Genomic DNA, 18,075 nt, shown 5'->3' on the forward strand with positions numbered 1-18,075 from the left:
CCCCCCCCCACAAATACAATATATCAGTACAGGTATCGGTGTCGGTGAAACACTACCTACCTCGTACTGAGCAGTTGGGCATGAAGTCCAAGCCTCGCCAGCTCAACGGGCAGCGAAGGAAAGTTGGACCCTGTGATGGGGACCGAAGGTCCTTTTTTCCCACCCCCCCTCGGTTTCCATCCACCCACACATCAAAGTCCACCACGCCTCACGGGAGGATAAAGTACACAGGTTACGGGAGTACGGCTCACTTCGGTCAGTATTGGTGGTGCTCTGCTTGCTTGCCTGTCTGTCCTGTCCGCCTGCATCTAAGGTTTTTCCGGTGACTGCGCATAATGCGTACGACTTGCTTACCGAGTACATTCCGATATACGGGGTGGGTGGCTGGCTAGCAACAAACCCAGTATTCGGGCCCAAGTTACGAGGTACACGGCACACACGGTCACCTGATAGGAACGATGGGGGAAATGTTCTTTATTCAGCCTTGTCTAGGATGCGGGCATGCCGGACCGAGTACCTCGTATTTCCACCGCTGAATGAGTAAAAAGGAGAAACAAACAGCCTGATCGTGTTTCATCTCCCACACCACATTCCTGCATCAAGGTCGTCTTACAACACTAGACTTGCTGCTCCTCAAGCCAGCAAGAACCTTTGCTGGTGTGGCTCTGGTGGATCGGAGGAGAGCCGATTCACCGAAGGATCTTCCAACATCAGGGAGGACTGTTGCCATCTCAGGGTCAGACAATGAATCGCTTCAAAATCTCTTGACGACTCGTGCGGGTTGCTTGACTCGCAGGACTAAGGGGCCATCCGCGATCGGACCGTCCAAGCTGAGTGGCTGCTACAGAAAAAGCCTGGTTTCGCCAAAGCAGGTTGAAAGGGCTGACGACGATTTCCTTTGCGGTGAGCATCCACGCCTCCAACCTTTCAGGCGCAACTAGGGTCGGGCCTGACCGGAGCAGGACATGTGGGTCTGGGCAGTCATGCTCAATCCCGAGATCGGCGAGTAAAGAGGTGCTTCTGGAAGATAAGGAACGAGGAGGATCGAAAGGTATGAGTATATATGGGGTATGTATTCTTGGATCGGGGTCCATTGGGTTCGCAGAGAGCAAAAAGACCGCGCAAACAATATCCACACGGACGGGGGCACGAGGGTCACCCATATTCCATTGCTGTTCATTGACCTCGTCGGACGTCGTCTCGTCGTGATACCGAGAACCGGGAGAGCCCAAAACTCACACTGCCTCATCTCTCCTGCCTTTCCCCCGGGACGTCATTGCAAACTTACAAAAGTTCCAACACGATGCGGGGCGAACAGGTCGACAGGCGAACATTCATGCATACCGGTGTGACGTGGGTGCATGTGTTTGCTCGGGCGCCTGAACAAGGTTGATAGGCACCTCCTGCTGGTGCTCTTTGGCATTTGTTGCTGACCCGCTGTGCCGGCTGTGGCTAGTCTTCCTAGCAAGCGAATTGCTTCTTGATCCCAACCCTGGTCCAGACTTAGAATTTAAGCTAGACCTGGAGCCGCTTCCTCGGTATCGGTCCGAGTGCACATGTTGGAGCCAGGCACTGCTGTGGTCTCCCGAACCATGGCTTCGAGTGGGACCATGTCGACTGGCATAGCCTTGTCCACTACTTCCCCGGGAGTAGCTCCGTTCGCTCCGGGCATACTGCGCCATCTTTTCCCTTTGGAGCTGTTTGACTAGCATGCAGCGCCTGAGGTCACGTAAACTCACGAGCAACAAGGCAAAATGCAAGATCCACACAACCGTGCCAAATGCTATGCCTGCCAGTTGCAAGCCACCAATGTCGTAGAGCGTTGGCTCACATTCCCGAGCAAAAACATTCAGCATGTTGCATACGAGGATCCCGGACTGAGTGTGTACTGCAGGCTGCCAGAGCCGAAACAAGGAACCGTACCCTGCGAGAAACAGGGCCGGAAGAAGGCTGAGAAGTACCAGGATGGGGGCGGATGTACGGATGATCAGGGATTGTCGGGAAAGCGAGGGGTGATGACTCGAGTCCCCCATCGATCGTGAGTTCTTTTGTATTCGGACCTGGATCAGGACGATCGCGTGATAGAGGAAGGCGAACGCCAGGGGTCCTAGAGGCATGCCATCGGTCCAGTCGCCCCGGTTAGGCCCTGTATTATGGAAGAAATTGGCGTTCCATCGGGGAATAGCGGCAGAAAAGAGTGAAATACTCATCAAGCTGGCCAGCAGGCTCAGGAGATGCAGTGCTGTAATGAAGCGGCGGCGTAAGCGGTAGCGACGACTAGTGGGTGGCGGTGAGAGGTCGGCGGGGTAAGTCGAAGCCAAAATGAGGGTTTTGGAGCCGAGCATCTTTTCTTGTTGGTCGTTGTTGACGTTCAAAGTGCTGACAGGCGTCGTGCTTCGCAATTAAAGAAATCTCTCAATGCGAGCGTACAATAGGCGTCAGATCTTAAGGTCGTAATCAGGGAGAGGAGAAGCAGAGTATCTCGCCAGCGAGATTATTCGAGGCCAAGTCGTCAAGGAAAGTACGGTGAAAGAAAAAGTAAAGAGAGGAAAGAGAGGGAGAAGGGAAGAACGTAACAACAGCTGAGAGATGTTGCAGAGTTCCATGTTGTCCATGTGTCGTGTCCTTGTATGAGAAGCGTGTCCGAATTGCAAATAGTCGCGAGATGATCCTGCGACGCTTCACGAAGGAGGTTGCGTCGACTGGGACAGTCTTGCGAATCAGAAGGGCTAGAGGAAGTGGTCAGGACGATGATGAAACGATATACCAAGCAGGGGGGAGACCTAGCGTTTCGCTGTCAGCCTGACCCATTGACCGCTCGGGCAGCGATTGGCCATAAAAGTCCGTGCTTCCCAAGATGGCTTCAACGGCTCAACGGCAAGGGGACGGGGAAATGCCCATCTTGTCCCCGTCAAGCCAACCCTCAAGCGGCCTACGCCACCAGCCGGGCTCCTGAAAGTCTTTAGCCTCCTCAGGGCCTCAAGCCTTAAAAAGCTGCCCAAGGCTTGGACCGATTCCTGGCCATCCGGGCGCCGCATCCGGGTAACCTATTCTGTTGTAGGGCGTCTAACAACGGCTAGGAACCCGATTATGGAAGTCCTCTGACAGTGTCACAGTGTCCACTGTTGTTCCATTGCTGCTTGGCACTTCCGCAGTGGGGCAGAGCCCAATTGGAGGGGCAGGTTTTGGTAAGAGAACTCGCAAAAATGAGTAGTGGGAGAATAGTGCACTTGGGCAGGAGTGCCAGGTGCAGAAACTTGGTCACCGTGACAAGCGACGGCTATGTCCTTTCCTCCGGAGGTCCATTTTGGAAGTCAGGCTGAAAAGACGTCGAGGGTCCTGGGTCTTGAATTGTAGGCCGAGTTCTTTCTGTGCTGTCCACTTGCTGACCTTTTCCCTTCTGTCGTACCGTTGGACTCGCAGCTTCCGATTCGATTTCGACATGAGCACAACGCCTATCAGGCTGCGAGACTCTCCCGCTCAAGTGCAAGAAAAGCTTGGCCTCAGCAACCGACAGTTCGACAACTTCAAGAACTTTGCCCGAAGAGTCCACGGTGAATACTGTGCCGCTCATCCCAATTCCAAATGGGCCGACGTCAATGCGGTCTGGACGGCCGTGCCCGAGCGAGAGAAACTCGATGTCATCCGCTTGATGTACAACCTGTGCACCGAATCCAACCTATTCCCTCCTACCACCGGACGAACCGTGATCGAAGCAGGCATTGAACAGAGGCTGCATCAGGTGCGGCGTACCTGGCAGCAGACCTCGAGAACAAGGACGAGACCGTCAGCACAAGGGGACGATGGTGGGTCCTGAAGATGACCACACTAGTGCACTGGCTGGACGGTATGTGCCCGATACATCTGAGCAGTCGCAGAATCCAGTTACGTACTTCTTGTCCGCGACAACCCACTGGCATCATCAGCTGAGACCCTGTTCATTCTGCGTCACACGAGAGAAACCACGTGCTTCCCTCTGCTGGAAACCGCACACGAGAAGACGAGTCCCACCGAAGAGTCAGTGGAGGAGTCGGTAGAGCGGTGGGTGGAGAATCGTGCATTTCCAGAAGGGGAGGAGGGCTTCTTAAATACTCTGGCGTTCAGCCCTATCATAATCAGAGCGACCGTGCATTGTTCAATCTGTCCACGCATATCGTGTGTGTCGATGACGATGAGGCTTTGGATTCAAGCAATCAGGGTGCAGAAGTCGGATGCACTAGGCTGCGTCGCGACTGGGCTGGATGCGGGAGGACTGAAAAGGACACATGGTTGATGGTAGGAAAGGCCGGTTTGGCCAGCAAATCTGGCCCGCTCAGCCCAACGTCGGGACGGACCAGGGACGCCTGGGCGCAAGGATGTGGACTCCAGGGGGGTGTGCTCTACCTACTCGTAAGACTGGGGTGCGGGATTGGTCTGGGCAATGGTGGCTATGGTGTCGCGGCCGATCCATGTCGACTGGTTGCTGCGGCTCCCTCAAAGTGTCGGATTTTGGCCGGGCCTTGGGCTGAGGGATAGATTTCCTATCGTCGCATGGTAATAGTCTTCGTAAGGACAAAACCTTGGAAGTTCTTCCGAGCGACCCTGGAACCCTTTGCTAACCCTGTTACGTATCAAAGTCCCCTTGGACGCAAGTTTGAGTTTGCCGATAACGACGGTACAGTAGCCTGAAGCTTGGGAATACTGTCAGATGAGTGTGTGATAGTTGTCGCAACTAGAAATGGCTGACTTGTTGTCCAGATAACCCTGCCTTTGTGCACAGTGTTGACCTGCGGTCAGTGCTCCAGGCTGCTCTGCTTGACATGACGGCCTGTCCTGCACCACCTTGCCAATGATTTTGGGCTGTATGTGTCAAGGTGAACTTGACCAGGGAGTTCAAGGCAGAAGCTTGTGGGTGATAAAGTAGTCTTGGTCCTTCTAGGTAGTAGGTTGCCAAGTGTACAACCGCGTGCTTCGAGTGAGACCCGAGTATGGGAAACTGTAAAGCAGAAACTTGAGAACTTGTCTTCAGATAAGGACTAAGGCACATTTTCTCTCTCTGATCTCGGTCACTCACTCTAGAAGAAAGTCAACGGTTCTTCCCGCTGTCCGCTTGGGCAGACCCTGATCTGGAAGTGCAGGATACCATGATGGAAAGGGCCGTCTTAGCGAGGCAAAGGAAGATTGGTGGTTGGTTCGCCTGTGAGTCTGCGAGTGATGGGAGGATCTAGCCGTCAGAAGTCCCACGAGGACTCTCGTTGGAGGGCACAGTACCAAGGAATCCCTGCGGTTGGTTGTCAAGGCTTCTGTTGGTAGGTAAGTGAACTTGTTCATTTCTCTGCTGATGGCATTCGGTTGGCCACAAATATTGCAGCCCTTCCCGGCGTTCATCGGTACTGAAGGGTGAAGGCAGATGCGCACGCCAGGGGAGACACAAGGAGCAAGGTCAAAAGTAGTTTCTAGGAGATATTCTCACTGTGTACCGCATACTTGGTAGGGCTTGGTCGGGGGCGTTGGCCTTCAGCTTCAGAAGCAGCAGCAGCAGCCCAGCACCTGCCACTGGCACCGCGGGTGTGGGTGTGGGTGTGGGGTCTCTCACGGCTGCACCACCGTGACCACCTGCACCCACTACTGCATGCAGAGCAGAGGACCGAAGCGCCTCACCAGCCTTATGACGCAAGCCCCGTGAGGTCACTCCTGCCAGGCACGGAGTACCTCGTACACCTGGGCGGGCTTTTATTGTTAATTATTGTTACTTACCGTTTCGGCGACTAATACTCGACGAAGAAATACTCGTGCTCCCCGACTAGATCTGTGGTCAATTGCCCGGTCTCCTTATTCGTCTCCTTTTGCCTGGCTCTCTAACTTGCTGACTTCATGGCTCCAGTTATGCCAATCCCATCATTCGGTCTTGTTTGACGAAATTATCCTGAGGGAGTTGCTACGTCGGCTGCCAGGTCGAGCAGGTTCGAACTTGAAGGCTGAAGCCATTCCTTGCGCCCACGGCGAGAAGCACCCAAGACGACTGCCCACGGCGATTATGTCTTGAAGGCTCCGTCGAGGGTCTGTGCGAACCGTCGCAACCCCTCAAATGGCCGAGATGCTTGCGCCCCTGGCTTCTTCTGCTTTGGAGCACGAGGCCAGCCCTACCTTCGATCCTCCTCCTACCTCGTTTCCCTACCCCGAACGGCCGAAATCAGCAGGCAACGACTCTCGCGGATGCTCAGACACTACACTCCACAGTGCATCGCACCCAGAGGATCAAGACAACATCAAACATCCCGAACAAAATTATGAAAAGACGGGTAACGTCGAGAGGCCGCACTTTGCTCTGCGCAGGTTCGAGACCGAAATTGTTCGCCCTGTTTCCTCGAAAACGTCTGCACACTCCAGACAACAGCGGCCCACGGTGAATGATCCGGCGTTACAAAGCGCTGAGCATCGAGCTTCGTTGGGGGATTCAGACACGTCCTCCTCCTCAGATGAGGACAACCTAGCTAGACTGCAAAGGGCACACACACAACCGGTCCCCAATGTACTGTCTAAATCCCAACTCAATCGAGCACGGACGCACCAGAGGCCATCGGATCTCCAGGTGGGAAATGAATTTTTCCGATCCCAAGGGAGAATAGCCAAGGATGGGAGACTGAATATCTCCGTCAATGAGACAACCCAGACAGGCTACCTTGCCAAAGCACTGGGCGCCACCATCCGACACCAGCTAGGTCCTGACTACCAAGAGGATGCAAGAGTGGCGGACAAGGCTAAGGCCGATTTCCTCAGGGACAAACACAAGCTTATCATTCCCTCGTTGAACATAGTGATTATGGTTATTGGCAGCCGTGGCGACATACAGCCTTTTCTAAAAATCGGAAAGATCCTAAGGGACAAGTATAATCACAGGGTTAGGATTGCTTCACATCCGACCTTTAAGCAGTTCGTCGAGAAGGAGGCTGGTCTCGAATTCTTTTCCGTGGGTGGAGATCCTTCTGAATTAATGGCATTCATGGTCAAAAATCCCGGCTTGATTCCATCCCTCGAGTCTGTCAAGTCTGGAGAGATAAGCAAAAGGCGCGAATCAATGTTTCAAATGTTCCAAGGATTTTGGAGGGCCTGCATCAATGCCACCGACAACGAAACGGATGTCGCCAACCTGGAAATGATGCGCTCGAAGCCTCCTTTTGTGGCCGATGCAATCATTGCCAATCCCCCCTCTTTCGCACACTACCATTGCGCAGAGAAGCTGAGTGTTCCTCTACACTTGGTCTTTACCTTTCCTTACTCCCCAACGCAAGCGTTTCCTCATCCCTTAGCCAACATCAAGGCTTCAAACGTTGATCAGCGGTACACGAATTTCATGAGTTATCCCTTGGTCGATTTGATGACATGGCAAGGATTGGGTGACTTGGTCAATCGATTCCGTGTCCAGACCCTAGGTTTGGAACCTGTCTCGACTCTATGGGCTCCTGGTCAACTCACTCGTCTCAAGGTCCCGGTAACATATCTCTGGTCGCCAGGCTTGGTTCCGAAGCCTCGTGACTGGGGTCCAGAAATTGATATCGCTGGTTACGTCTTCTTGGATCTGGCGACGTCTTATAAACCCCCAGAAGACCTAGCCAAATTTCTGGAGAGATCAGATGCGCGACCCATCGTCTACATAGGATTTGGGTCGATTTCAGGAATTAGCGACCCGGTGGCATTCACCAAGATGGTTTTCGAGGCCGTCGAGAAGGCTGGCGTTCGCGCTGTGATCAGCAGAGGGTGGGGAGGTATGGGCGATGGGATGGAGAAGCCGGACGGCATCTTCCTGATTGACAATGTACCCCATGACTGGCTCTTTCCTCGCGTCGATGCAGTCGTCCACCACGGCGGCGCCGGGACCACAGCCGCAGGACTGAGATTCGGCAAGCCAACAATGATCGTCCCTTTCTTTGGAGACCAGCCTTTCTGGAGTGCAATGGTCGCGAGGGCGGGAGCTGGTGCGAAAGAGGCACTTCCCCTCAAAAAACTCGACAGCGACAAGTTTGCCGCCGGCATTCGTCAGTGCCTCGAGCCCGAGGCCAAAGCGCAAGCACAAGCCATTGCACAAAGCATTGAAGAGGAAGGCGACGGCGCAGAAAACGCTGTGGACTCCTTCCATCGACATTTGGATCTCGAAGGCTCGCATTCACTGCGCTGCAACCTCTTCCCAGATCGCGTTGCTGTATGGAAGATCGGTCACGCCAGCACGCGACTGTCGGCACTAGCGGCAGATCTGTTGGTGGAAAGTAAACAAATCCACTGGTCAGACTTGGAGTTGGTCAAAAACCATGAATGGACCGACTTTCAAGGACCTGGGGAACCAATTACCGGCGCTGGCGGTGTGCTCGTTCAAGCCTTCCAAGAGGCATTCCACGGGCTTATGACGGTGCATGAAACGGCGAAACGAGATATCAAACATTACGAGAGGCACAGGCGTAAGCAGAAGCAGAAATCAGCGATCGAAGGACTGATCCTGCCTGGACGGATTGCTATGGCTACACGCGGCGCCTCTGTCGAAGCACAGAGGAAAGAGCACGCTAGACTTATGCGCCAAGTCAATTTTCATGGCGACGCAGAGCCGGTGAAGTTGCCCTTTGGTCAATCCAATCTCGACCAGGACGCTACTGGGCACACGTCCAAGCTGTCTAGAACCACGACAATGGGTTCAGATCGGACGTCTCCAGTGGTGGTGATCTTAAAAGATGTGGGAAAGGGTATCGGCCACTCCAGTAAAGCCATCGCAGCACTGCCCTTACAATTGTGGAATGCCCTTGCTCTTGGATTCCACAACGCGCCCCGATTATATGGTGACAAGACCGTGCGGCCTTCTCCCCAAGGAATCGACGGGTTCCGCACGGGACTGAAGGTCGCTGGCAAAGAGTTTTGGCTCGGGCTGTACGACGGGGTGACGGGCGTCGTGCGGATTCCATACCTCGAAGTCCGTGAGGATGGTATGTCTGCATTTCCCAAAGGTGTTGCACGAGGCATCGGTGGGTTGGTGTTGAAGCCTATTTCCGGCGTGCTTGGACTGGGGGCGTATACGGCGAAAGGAGTCCACAATAGTGTTCGGCGACGAGTACGAGATACTAAAAGGACAGAACGATGGATTCGACACGCAAGAATGGCGCAAGGGCACAGAGAAGCTCGGATGTTGCAAGAGCAGCAAAAAGACGAGGGCTCGGAGTCGCCTCGAGCACGCTGTCCCATGCTACCCAACCTTGCAGAGGCCCGAAAGCACGCACTGCACCTGTGGACAACATACGAGAAGGACAAGGTGGCAGAAGAGCGAGAAAAAGAAAAGCGACTCCTCCTGCTGGGCAAGATGCGTGGTGAAAATACTTGATAGGCACATGTGCGAGGGTAATGCACCATGCTTGCCAGTGCTGCAGCGACACTTTCTCCGAACCCCTCCTCGCTTCAAAGGTCCCTGACGATCCAAACATTCTGTTATTATGTCATTTGGGTGATTGTTCAATTGCAAAAGCTATTCACCAATCAAGTGTCGACGATAAGGTGCGGAACAGGGGATGCGGGGAGACGGGAAGAAGAGAAGATGGAGAGGCCTGCATGCGCCGTGACGCCACAAATCATGGATTCGGCTATTGAGAGTTGCGTTGCTTTTGTTGCTGGCTTGGAGATACCCTATTCTGTTTAGATGTTTTTGTTTTTGTTCATGCCGAAGAAAAGTCATGAGACTGATCGACAGCCTGACAGGAGAGCATGAGGAAGGGCCGGCACATACACGTACATCTCGCTTAGCGAGAACAAAAGGAGCCAGAGGGAGACAGGAGCTGACTTTCCCAGGACGCTGGCAAGAGGAAAATTTTTTTTCAGGCGAGCGGCAGTAGATGGATTGGGTAAAACACAGTGGTCTGGCGTTGGCAGCTGCAAGGCACAAGTGCCCAGAACCTACAAGTAAGATGGGAGAAAAAGAACAAAGTAATACCGAGTATATGGCTAGTAATTCTTACGAAGAAGATCCCAAAAGGGCAACGCGGGTCTGATGACAAGACAAACCAGACTGTGGTTTTTCCTTCTAGTCACCCAGATGGCTCGTGTTGGGCTGCGTGGTTTTGTCGCTGGACTCCCCGAACGGCAAAGAGGCCTGGCAAGGTCGCGGTTGGAAGCACGGCCACCTACGGCCTCTCGGGTCGATGATAATGCGACACCGTCAGCAGCCACGGGCGGACTTGTGGTTCATGCGCAAAGGCGGAGAGTCAACAAGGTGGGGATGATGGCCTGCTGTATTCTTGCTGTGTAGCCTGTTCGCCTCGCTCGCCTCCGCCGCGACTGGGCGGTTGGATCTGGAATGTCTCGTGCTACTTGAAACCCAGAAACGAAGAATTGGCATCTGAGTGGGATTCTCGGTTTTGCTGACAGTCGGTCCAACCAAGATGCTGGGCAGTTACAGGCGGTGACGACTGCACTTGAGATGTTCGCTCATCGTCGCTCATCGACGTCCGAGTGTTGTGCTACGTAGTAGGGGAAGTTAGCGATTGCATGAAGAATATCCGATCGATTTTTTTTTCTTATCTCGAGCTTCTCTCTAGGTAGTAGACTAGGCTCAATATCTTCCGATCCTCAGTGGACGGAAGGATCAGAAGACGCCAGCAGGTCCAGTAGGGAAAAAGTGTCTTCCCCCTCATCTCCTATCCCTACTGTCCATACCCCCGGCGATCTAGCTAGTGAGTTACGAATAGTGGTGATGATGGCGAACAAGGGCTGGACCCTTTGGGCTCAGACTGGCACCCAGGCAAGATTCATGCCAGGGAACCTGTCGAGTTGACGATTTTAGTAACGGGGCCGGCTGAGGCTGCAACGTGAGTGGCTTATGGCTCGTGCTCCCAGCACAGGCCCTTTTGGTGGGGGAGGCGCAAGCGGGCATGTTCAAAGGCCGCCGAACAAAGGCTCACCACTGCTAGGTAGGCTAGTAGGCCCCTCTCCCACCCCCCAACTGAGAGCTGCAGGTGGTGGGCTGCGTGCCACAAGCCGGCTCATACGCCATGCGGGCAATACCATGGCACCAGCTCTTTCGTGACATTTATTTATTTGCTTGCTTCTTCTTTGTCTTCCCCGTTATCGCTCCTCCTTCACTTTCCAATCTTTCATATCCTCCCCGTCTTCCCTCCTTGTTCATTCTTCGAACTAGAGTGACCAAGAGTCTTTTGTTCTCATTTTCTCTCTCACTACTCACATTTTTCAGTCTTGATCACTTGCTCGTCTGTCCACCATGGTGAGTTCTCCGTTGCGCTTGGGCGAGAGCCTCAGCATACCAACTGGCATAGCTCACATAGACTGACATTCTCTTCTAGGCTGGCGTCGGTGAATCCACCATTGTGTCCAATGCCACCAACGTGAGTCTCTCTCACTGTCCACCCATCTCCCCACGATGCGCCAATGTGCCAGACGCCGAATACAGTCCGCACATTCACTGACTCTTCTTCCTTACAGTTGGCCAAGTACATGAAATTGGACCAAAAGGGCAAGGTGCTTGCTGAGTACATCTGGATTGATGGAACCAACGGCCTTCGAAACAAGACCAAGGTGAGCACATTCTTTTCGACCTTCCGTCTCAGTTTGCCTCAATGCCTGCATCTGGCATTTTGACACGAGACCTGCCATTGCCACGCTGGGCGCGCGCCTGCCCTCGACCATTCCCGCCAGAATCCAAAAAGTCCTGAAACGAAAACACGGCGGCCACTCTTTTGTGGGTAGGGTGCACCGCCGGGCTGGGAGAGACCCCACGCTGGGAAACCCTGGTTGCGGCGGCGTCACACTCTAAATGGGGTGTGGCTTATCCACCACCGCCCTCGACCCCTCCGAGGCTGCGCCGCCCATCTGAAGTAGCACGCGCCAATCGCCATCCACCCGATCTCGGCATCTTCAAAGCGACGTCAAACCACCCTTTCACCCGTGCCATGGACGGCGAGCATTCGCGCGGCTCCACCGGAGAATTGACACATCGAAATTCTTTATGACTTGCAGAAATGGCCACACGCTGACTTGAGACTTCCAGACCCTGGACAAAGCCCCCAAGAGCGTCGACGATCTCCCCGAATGGAACTTCGACGGCTCGTCCACCGGCCAAGCTCCGGGCGACAATTCTGATGTCTACATCCGACCCGTGGCCATGTATCCCGACCCAATCCGTCTAGGCGAAAACATCCTGGTTATGTGCGAGACTTACGATCCCGACGGAAGCCCCAATAAATATAACTATCGTCATGACGCAGCGAGATTAATGGAAGCCAACGCGCAGCACAAGGTGTGGTTTGGTCTCGAGCAAGAATACACTCTCTTGTCCGTCGACGGCTGGCCGTATGGCTGGCCCAAGGGCGGTTTCCCCGGTCCACAGGGCCCATACTACTGCGGCGTGGGCACTGGCCGTGTCTATTGCCGTGACATCGTCGAGGCACACCACAAAGCTTGCATATATGCCGGTATCAATATCTCAGGTACCAACGCCGAGGTGATGCCCGCTCAGTGGGAATACCAGGTTGGTCCTTGTGAAGGCATCAGCTGTAAGTCAGACGCATTGCTTTGGACGGTCGCGAGCACAACAGCTAATACAACCTCCAGTGGGTGATGAACTCTGGGTCTCTCGATGGCTTCTCCACCGTATCGCCGAAGAATTTGGCGCCAAAGTCTCGTTCCAACCCAAGCCTATCCCGGGTGACTGGAATGGAGCTGGTCTCCACACCAACGTGTCGTCCAAGGAAATGCGTAACGAAGGTGGCATGAAATACATTGAGGAGGCTATGAAGAAGTTGGAGAAGCGTCACCTTGACCATATGAAGGTCTACGGTGAAGACAACCACCTGCGTATGACTGGCGCACACGAAACTTCCAGCATTGACAAATTCACCTGGGGTGTTGCCGACCGAGGGTCGTCGGTTCGCATTCCCCGAGCCTGCGCCCGTGAAGGCAAGGGCTACTTTGAGGACCGACGACCAGCGTCCAACGCTGACCCCTACCGTAAGTCTGAACCCGGTTTTGCAAATTGTCGTCCTCGTCGTTTAGCGAATGCGCTAACCTATTCGTGCTACAGAGGTGACCGGAATGATTGTTGAAACTCTTTATGGTAGTTTGCCCGCGGAGAAATAGACGTTGAATCGTGATATTTCACGACGGTTGGGAAGAGTTCATAAGCGAGTGGTGATGCAATACCAACAAATGTGACACCGGTATTACACATAGAAGTATCATAAAGTGCGATCAAGTGTCACCATCTTAAAGGCATGAATATAATGAAATTGCTGGACTTTGGCTGTGTCATAGCCGCAGCAGCTAGAATCACCTGCGCAACACAGAGAAAGGCTCGGCTGACCTGCCTAATAGGGGGGAAGTCTCGGTTAAGCTACCATATATAGAGAAGCGTCTCTACGAAGTTGTAAATATCTCGGCTAACCTTCTTTATACGGACAACAGCTCGGCTAGCCTGCCTATCTAGGGACGATTTCGTAGATATCTAGGCATTACTTTGTCCGCGCCACAGTACGAGGCAAGGCAAGTTATTGTGGCGTAGATTGAGGATCGGGACGACGTTTGCATTCCGTCCGCCTAGTATCAGTGCCAACCCCAACGACCGACGCCAGCTCCTGGGTAGACGAGCATAGAGGTTGGTTGCGGCCGATGTATGAAAGGGCTCCGCCGTGGGGCCGTGTCTGCGCGAACAGAAAACTCCAGGATGAACTGTGCAGCAACAACGGGAGATGGCAACACGAGTCATCCCATACTGCAAGGCTGGCACGTTGCCCCTCTTCCATCCTCATGGCTTTCCAGGGGTAGACGCTTGCCAACAGGGCTAGAGAATCTCGATCAGACTCTGACCACACGGGATCCCCTCTGCCAATCCTTACCCACCTCGACAGGCGCGCATACCGGTTTTTCTGCCCATTTGCCTCTCATCCGTTTCCATTGGCGTTTGCGGCGCGCTTAGCACGCTTGTTGGGCTCGTTGGGACCATTTCCGAGATTGGTAGGTCCAGATCGTGCTTGCTTTGGCAGGAGGACGCAAACGTGGCATGACGGTCTTAGGACCAGCTCGACCACAGAAGACATTTCGTCTGCATCCTTATCATCTGGTATGAGGTCTTTACCTTGTTTCCTTCGTCATAGCCCATGGATCCACGGACCATAGTCCTTTTCGTTTTCTGAGAAAGAAAACATATCAAAAGGTGACTCTTTCAATGATAAGCCCGTCGTAGGGTTATCTCATGTTCCATTCGACAGCCTCTGGTTTACGGTTTCGTAAGGAGCATGGATGCACACAGTGAGAGGGAAGCTTTAATCCAGGAAGCGACACTTGCCTGAGACAAATTTTGAAGTTCGACAGCATCCAAAAAGTTCTCTCTGTTTCGGCTCAGCGTGACACCCGAGCAAGGGTTACAAGAAGCTCATGCACCCATAGGTCCAGATGCAGATTACCATTTTCTTCTTTAATCCTTTCCCCGTGAACCCCAAGGTGGAGAGTGGAGATGTTGTGCTCGCCCGGTCAAGAAATATTCCAGAGAGCTATCGAGCTATGAATCACGTGCTCCTGACGTCTTCTCTGGCTCGGGTGAAAAACAAAATGGGGAACTTTGGGCCCTTGCATGAGAACTAGTCAGTGACTTGCAAGGTGTATCCCTGCAACCGGGTCTGCACGAAAATCACGGAACTCAGATAACGTTTCATACTCTCATTGGACGTCCTCAACCTCTATCTTTGAATCGCTTGTCGATCTAATGTGTAAACACATGGATTGCCAGGTGTTTGGAACTGGTTGAGCTGGCCGCAGCAGAAGGAAACTCCCTCTCACTGCCGGCGTCTTTAAGAACTGACCTTGGCATTACAGCACGAATCTCTCTCAACTGAAAAATTTTCCTCCTCGTCGTGTTTGATGGGCTGGTTTCAACGCAGGCCATGCCGTTGTTCCTTTTCCCCAGCAAGGTGTCACTTCCAGTACTGCCGATATCGGCAAAATGGAGTCTCGAGTCACCATCGGTCAGTCAGTGTGTCTGTCCACCTCTGTCAGTCTGTCAGTCTGTCAGTCAGTCACTTAGGGCTCCTGTTGCAGGGTAGCCTTGCGATCGACTGATGGATGATGGAGACTCACAGGCCAAGGCTCTGGGGCTGGCTGGGCATCTCTCCTGCAAACATGTCGTTGATAACAGACGACAGCCAACCACTCACCGTCAGCACAAGAGGATCAGGCTGTGCATCTCGGGTCCAAAAGCCGTCGAGTGCGTATCAGCCTCTTTTGCTGCCAAGGGCACCTGACATGTGCCGAGACCGCAGATATGCAATTTTTCTTCGTCATTGTCATGGTCATGGTCATTTGCATGGTCGGACTAACTGCGATCGACTAACCACCAACGCACCTCGCAGACTAGCCCCGAAAACCCCACAAATTTCCAAACAAGCCGCAATCCACAGGCACGCCATCATACACAGATTGAGGGAGAAAGAAGCAAAGAGATGGGAACAAACACCTCAAGCAGCTCATCATACCAGCCCACGGACACACAACTGACTCAACGCCTGTAACCGACCACCAGGGACCACCAGGGACCACCACCTCGCCCCGATTCCAGTGACGTGCAGTCCACTTGATCGCCGTGATCCTTGCTCCATCGAGCATGTCCCAGATGCCAGAGCTCCAGACTTCGTTGCTCCCACTTTGCTGACCCATGACGCCGCTCCGAACTTTTCCCACCCCATTCCAGATTCCCACTGTTCCACTATCCAATGCCCGTCCAGATGATCTTCTGGTGCTATTAGCTCAGTCTTGTTGTCTTTCCCTTGCTTCTTCACCAAAATCTCCAGGGGTTGTACCGTCTTGGAGGACAGCGTCCATCCCGTGCCATATTTCTTGTCTCGTGTGCTTGTCAGGCTTGGACGTTCCATGTCTCTCTTGTCGTGCGCCCTTATCATCGCTTCAGAACCGACAGTGACACTGACTGTTAGCGAGTATTGATACGCCCCCGGCTACTTTCATCCTGCGGCGAGTTATATATTTCGGACTGGCCCGCTCGAGGGTTTCATAGCCTCGAGAACGCCCTTCTCAGGCTCACTTCCTCCGCATACCCTACCTCGAACACTAGTGCCGCCACCATGTCGTCGAGTGGCATTGTCAACTACCTCCCCTCTTATGCCTCCTACAACTGGACCGGTGCACCAGCCGACTATTCTCTGGCCACAAATCCGAGATCAGGAGGAGATTCAAGTACGTCTCGTGACCACATCTGGATTGCGGATCCTCTGACCAAAGTGCAGCGAAGGAGAATCTGAACAAATGGTACCAATCGGGCGACCAAGCATATATTATTCTCTCGTCATGTCTGGTGTTGATCATGGTGCCGGGCCTCGGCTTCCTCTACTCGGGCCTTGCGCGACGAAAGTCGGCCTTGTCCATGATGTGGGCTTGTATGGCGGCCGGCAGCGTGATCAACTTTCAATGGTACTTTTGGGGGTATTCACTGACCTTCTCCCCGAGTGGTCAAAGCGGCTTCATTGGCGACCTGGTCCATTTTGGGCTCAAACGGACTCTGGGAAACCCCAGTCCTGGGTCGCCTCTGATCCCTAGTCTCCTATACTCTTTCTACCAGGTGAGCCTTGTCGGTCCTTCACCAGTTCCGCAACTCTGATCGGTGTGTAGATGCAATTCTGCGCCGTAACCGCTGCAATCGTTGCAGGTGCCGTGGCAGAGCGTGGTCGACTGATGCCTTTCCTCGTCTGGACCTTCCTCTGGGCCACCCTCGTGTACAACCCGATTGCTTGCTGGGCATGGAATGCCAATGGGTGGGGGTTTAAATACGGCGTCATGGACTACGCTGGCGGTGGGCCCGTCGAGATCGGCTCAGGCATGTCAGCCCTGGCCTACTCAATGGTCCTGGGAAAGAGGCAGGAGAAGATGATGCTCAACTTCCGCCCCCACAACGTTTCGTTTATCCTGCTGGGAACGATTCTGCTCTGGTTTGGCTGGTTGGGTTTCAACGGCGGTTCCTCCTTTGGAGCAAACCTCCGGGCTGTCATGGCTTGCTGGAACTCCAATCTGACGGCAACCTTTGCCGCGGCCGCTTGGGTCCTGCTCGATTTCAGGCTGGCTCGGAAGTGGTCCATGGTCGGTTGGTGTTCTGGTACCATCTCTGGACTTGTCGCCGCCACGCCGGCATCTGGGTATCTGGAGACATGGGGCAGTGTGGTGTTGGGGATTGTTACTGGCATCAGCTGCAATTTTGCCACCAAGAGTGAGACATTCCATCCCACATCGGGACATTCATAGTACTGACTGTTTGTTTCTAGTCAAGTATTGGATCCGGATCGACGACTCTATGGACGTGTTCGCCGAACACGGTATTGCTGGCATGATTGGTCTGATGGCCAATGCTCTCTTTGGCGTTGACTATGTCGTCGGCCTCGACGGCGTCAACACGGGCGTCCCCAATCCTACCACAGGCACGGGCATTGGCGGATGGCCGATCGGCAACTACCGCCAATTCTACATCCAGCTCGCTTATGTCGTGGCATGCACTGGCTACTCCTTCACCATGAGCACTATCCTCGCCTACATTGTCAACTTCATTCCGGGCCTGCATCTGCGTGCTTCAGAAGAGGCCGAACTGCTCGGCATGGATGATGACCAACTCGGCGAGTTTGCCTATGATTACGTCGAGGTATGTCTTTCACTCTTCATCTGCACTAACCATTTCCCCCTCCTCCTTCCCAAAAACCAACGGAGGGAGAAAACCACAAAAGAAAACGTAAAACTAACTTCCAACTTTTTTTCCTGCTTCACAGGTCCGCCGTGATTACCTAGCCTGGACGCCCCAGAACCCGCACCAGAGCGGCGTCGACCCCGACATGCCCCATGAACACCGCTACGGGATCGGTGAACACGCAGACATGCTGCGGAAGGCCACCAACGGCAACGGCCTAGGCGAGACGAGCGCGGCCAGCTCTAGAACCCACCAGGAACTGCCCGCCCAGGGTGACCGGCATGCCGTCAGGGCCGAGGACATCGAGAAGACCAAACACGATCCGGAGGCGCAGGGAACCTGATTGACAGCGTGTGAGGATGTTTCTGGCCTCTGGCTGG

At 53.8% G+C, this 18,075-nt stretch overlaps 5 protein-coding genes across 5 annotated transcripts; 4 read left to right on the forward strand and 1 right to left on the reverse strand.

Moving 5' to 3' along the window:
- Nucleotides 1–1,831: 1,831 nt before the first annotated feature.
- On the reverse strand, nt 1,832–2,345 carry Z520_06700 (uncharacterized protein; the record flags this gene model as incomplete). The annotated part of the gene is made up of 1 exon (XM_016777200.1): nt 1,832–2,345. A coding segment is annotated over one exon (513 nt), but the record flags the coding sequence as incomplete, so codon positions are not given.
- A 1,097-nt stretch (nt 2,346–3,442) lies between these two features.
- Nucleotides 3,443–3,817, forward strand: Z520_06701 (uncharacterized protein; the record flags this gene model as incomplete). The annotated part of the gene is made up of 1 exon (XM_016777201.1): nt 3,443–3,817. One exon carries the CDS (start codon nt 3,443–3,445, stop codon nt 3,815–3,817), a length of 375 nt encoding a protein of 124 aa, XP_016631372.1.
- Nucleotides 3,818–6,067: 2,250 nt separating this feature from the next.
- On the forward strand, nt 6,068–9,340 carry Z520_06702 (uncharacterized protein; the record flags this gene model as incomplete). Its single annotated transcript, XM_016777202.1, has 1 exon — nt 6,068–9,340. One exon carries the CDS (start codon nt 6,068–6,070, stop codon nt 9,338–9,340), a length of 3,273 nt encoding a protein of 1,090 aa, XP_016631373.1.
- Nucleotides 9,341–11,394: 2,054 nt separating this feature from the next.
- Z520_06703 (glutamine synthetase) lies at nt 11,395–13,101 on the forward strand (the record flags this gene model as incomplete). Its single annotated transcript, XM_016777203.1, has 4 exons — nt 11,395–11,541; nt 12,014–12,518; nt 12,577–12,972; nt 13,046–13,101. 4 exons carry the CDS (start codon nt 11,395–11,397, stop codon nt 13,099–13,101), a joined length of 1,104 nt encoding a protein of 367 aa, XP_016631374.1.
- A 2,990-nt stretch (nt 13,102–16,091) lies between these two features.
- Nucleotides 16,092–18,038, forward strand: Z520_06704 (uncharacterized protein; the record flags this gene model as incomplete). The annotated part of the gene is made up of 5 exons (XM_016777204.1): nt 16,092–16,203; nt 16,254–16,585; nt 16,636–17,227; nt 17,283–17,653; nt 17,778–18,038. 5 exons carry the CDS (start codon nt 16,092–16,094, stop codon nt 18,036–18,038), a joined length of 1,668 nt encoding a protein of 555 aa, XP_016631375.1.
- Between the last annotated feature and the right edge of the window lie 37 nt (nt 18,039–18,075).

The sequence above is a fragment of the Fonsecaea multimorphosa genome (genome assembly GCF_000836435.1).
Source record: "Fonsecaea multimorphosa CBS 102226 unplaced genomic scaffold supercont1.13, whole genome shotgun sequence".
In the NCBI taxonomy this organism is placed as follows: domain Eukaryota; kingdom Fungi; phylum Ascomycota; class Eurotiomycetes; order Chaetothyriales; family Herpotrichiellaceae; genus Fonsecaea; species Fonsecaea multimorphosa.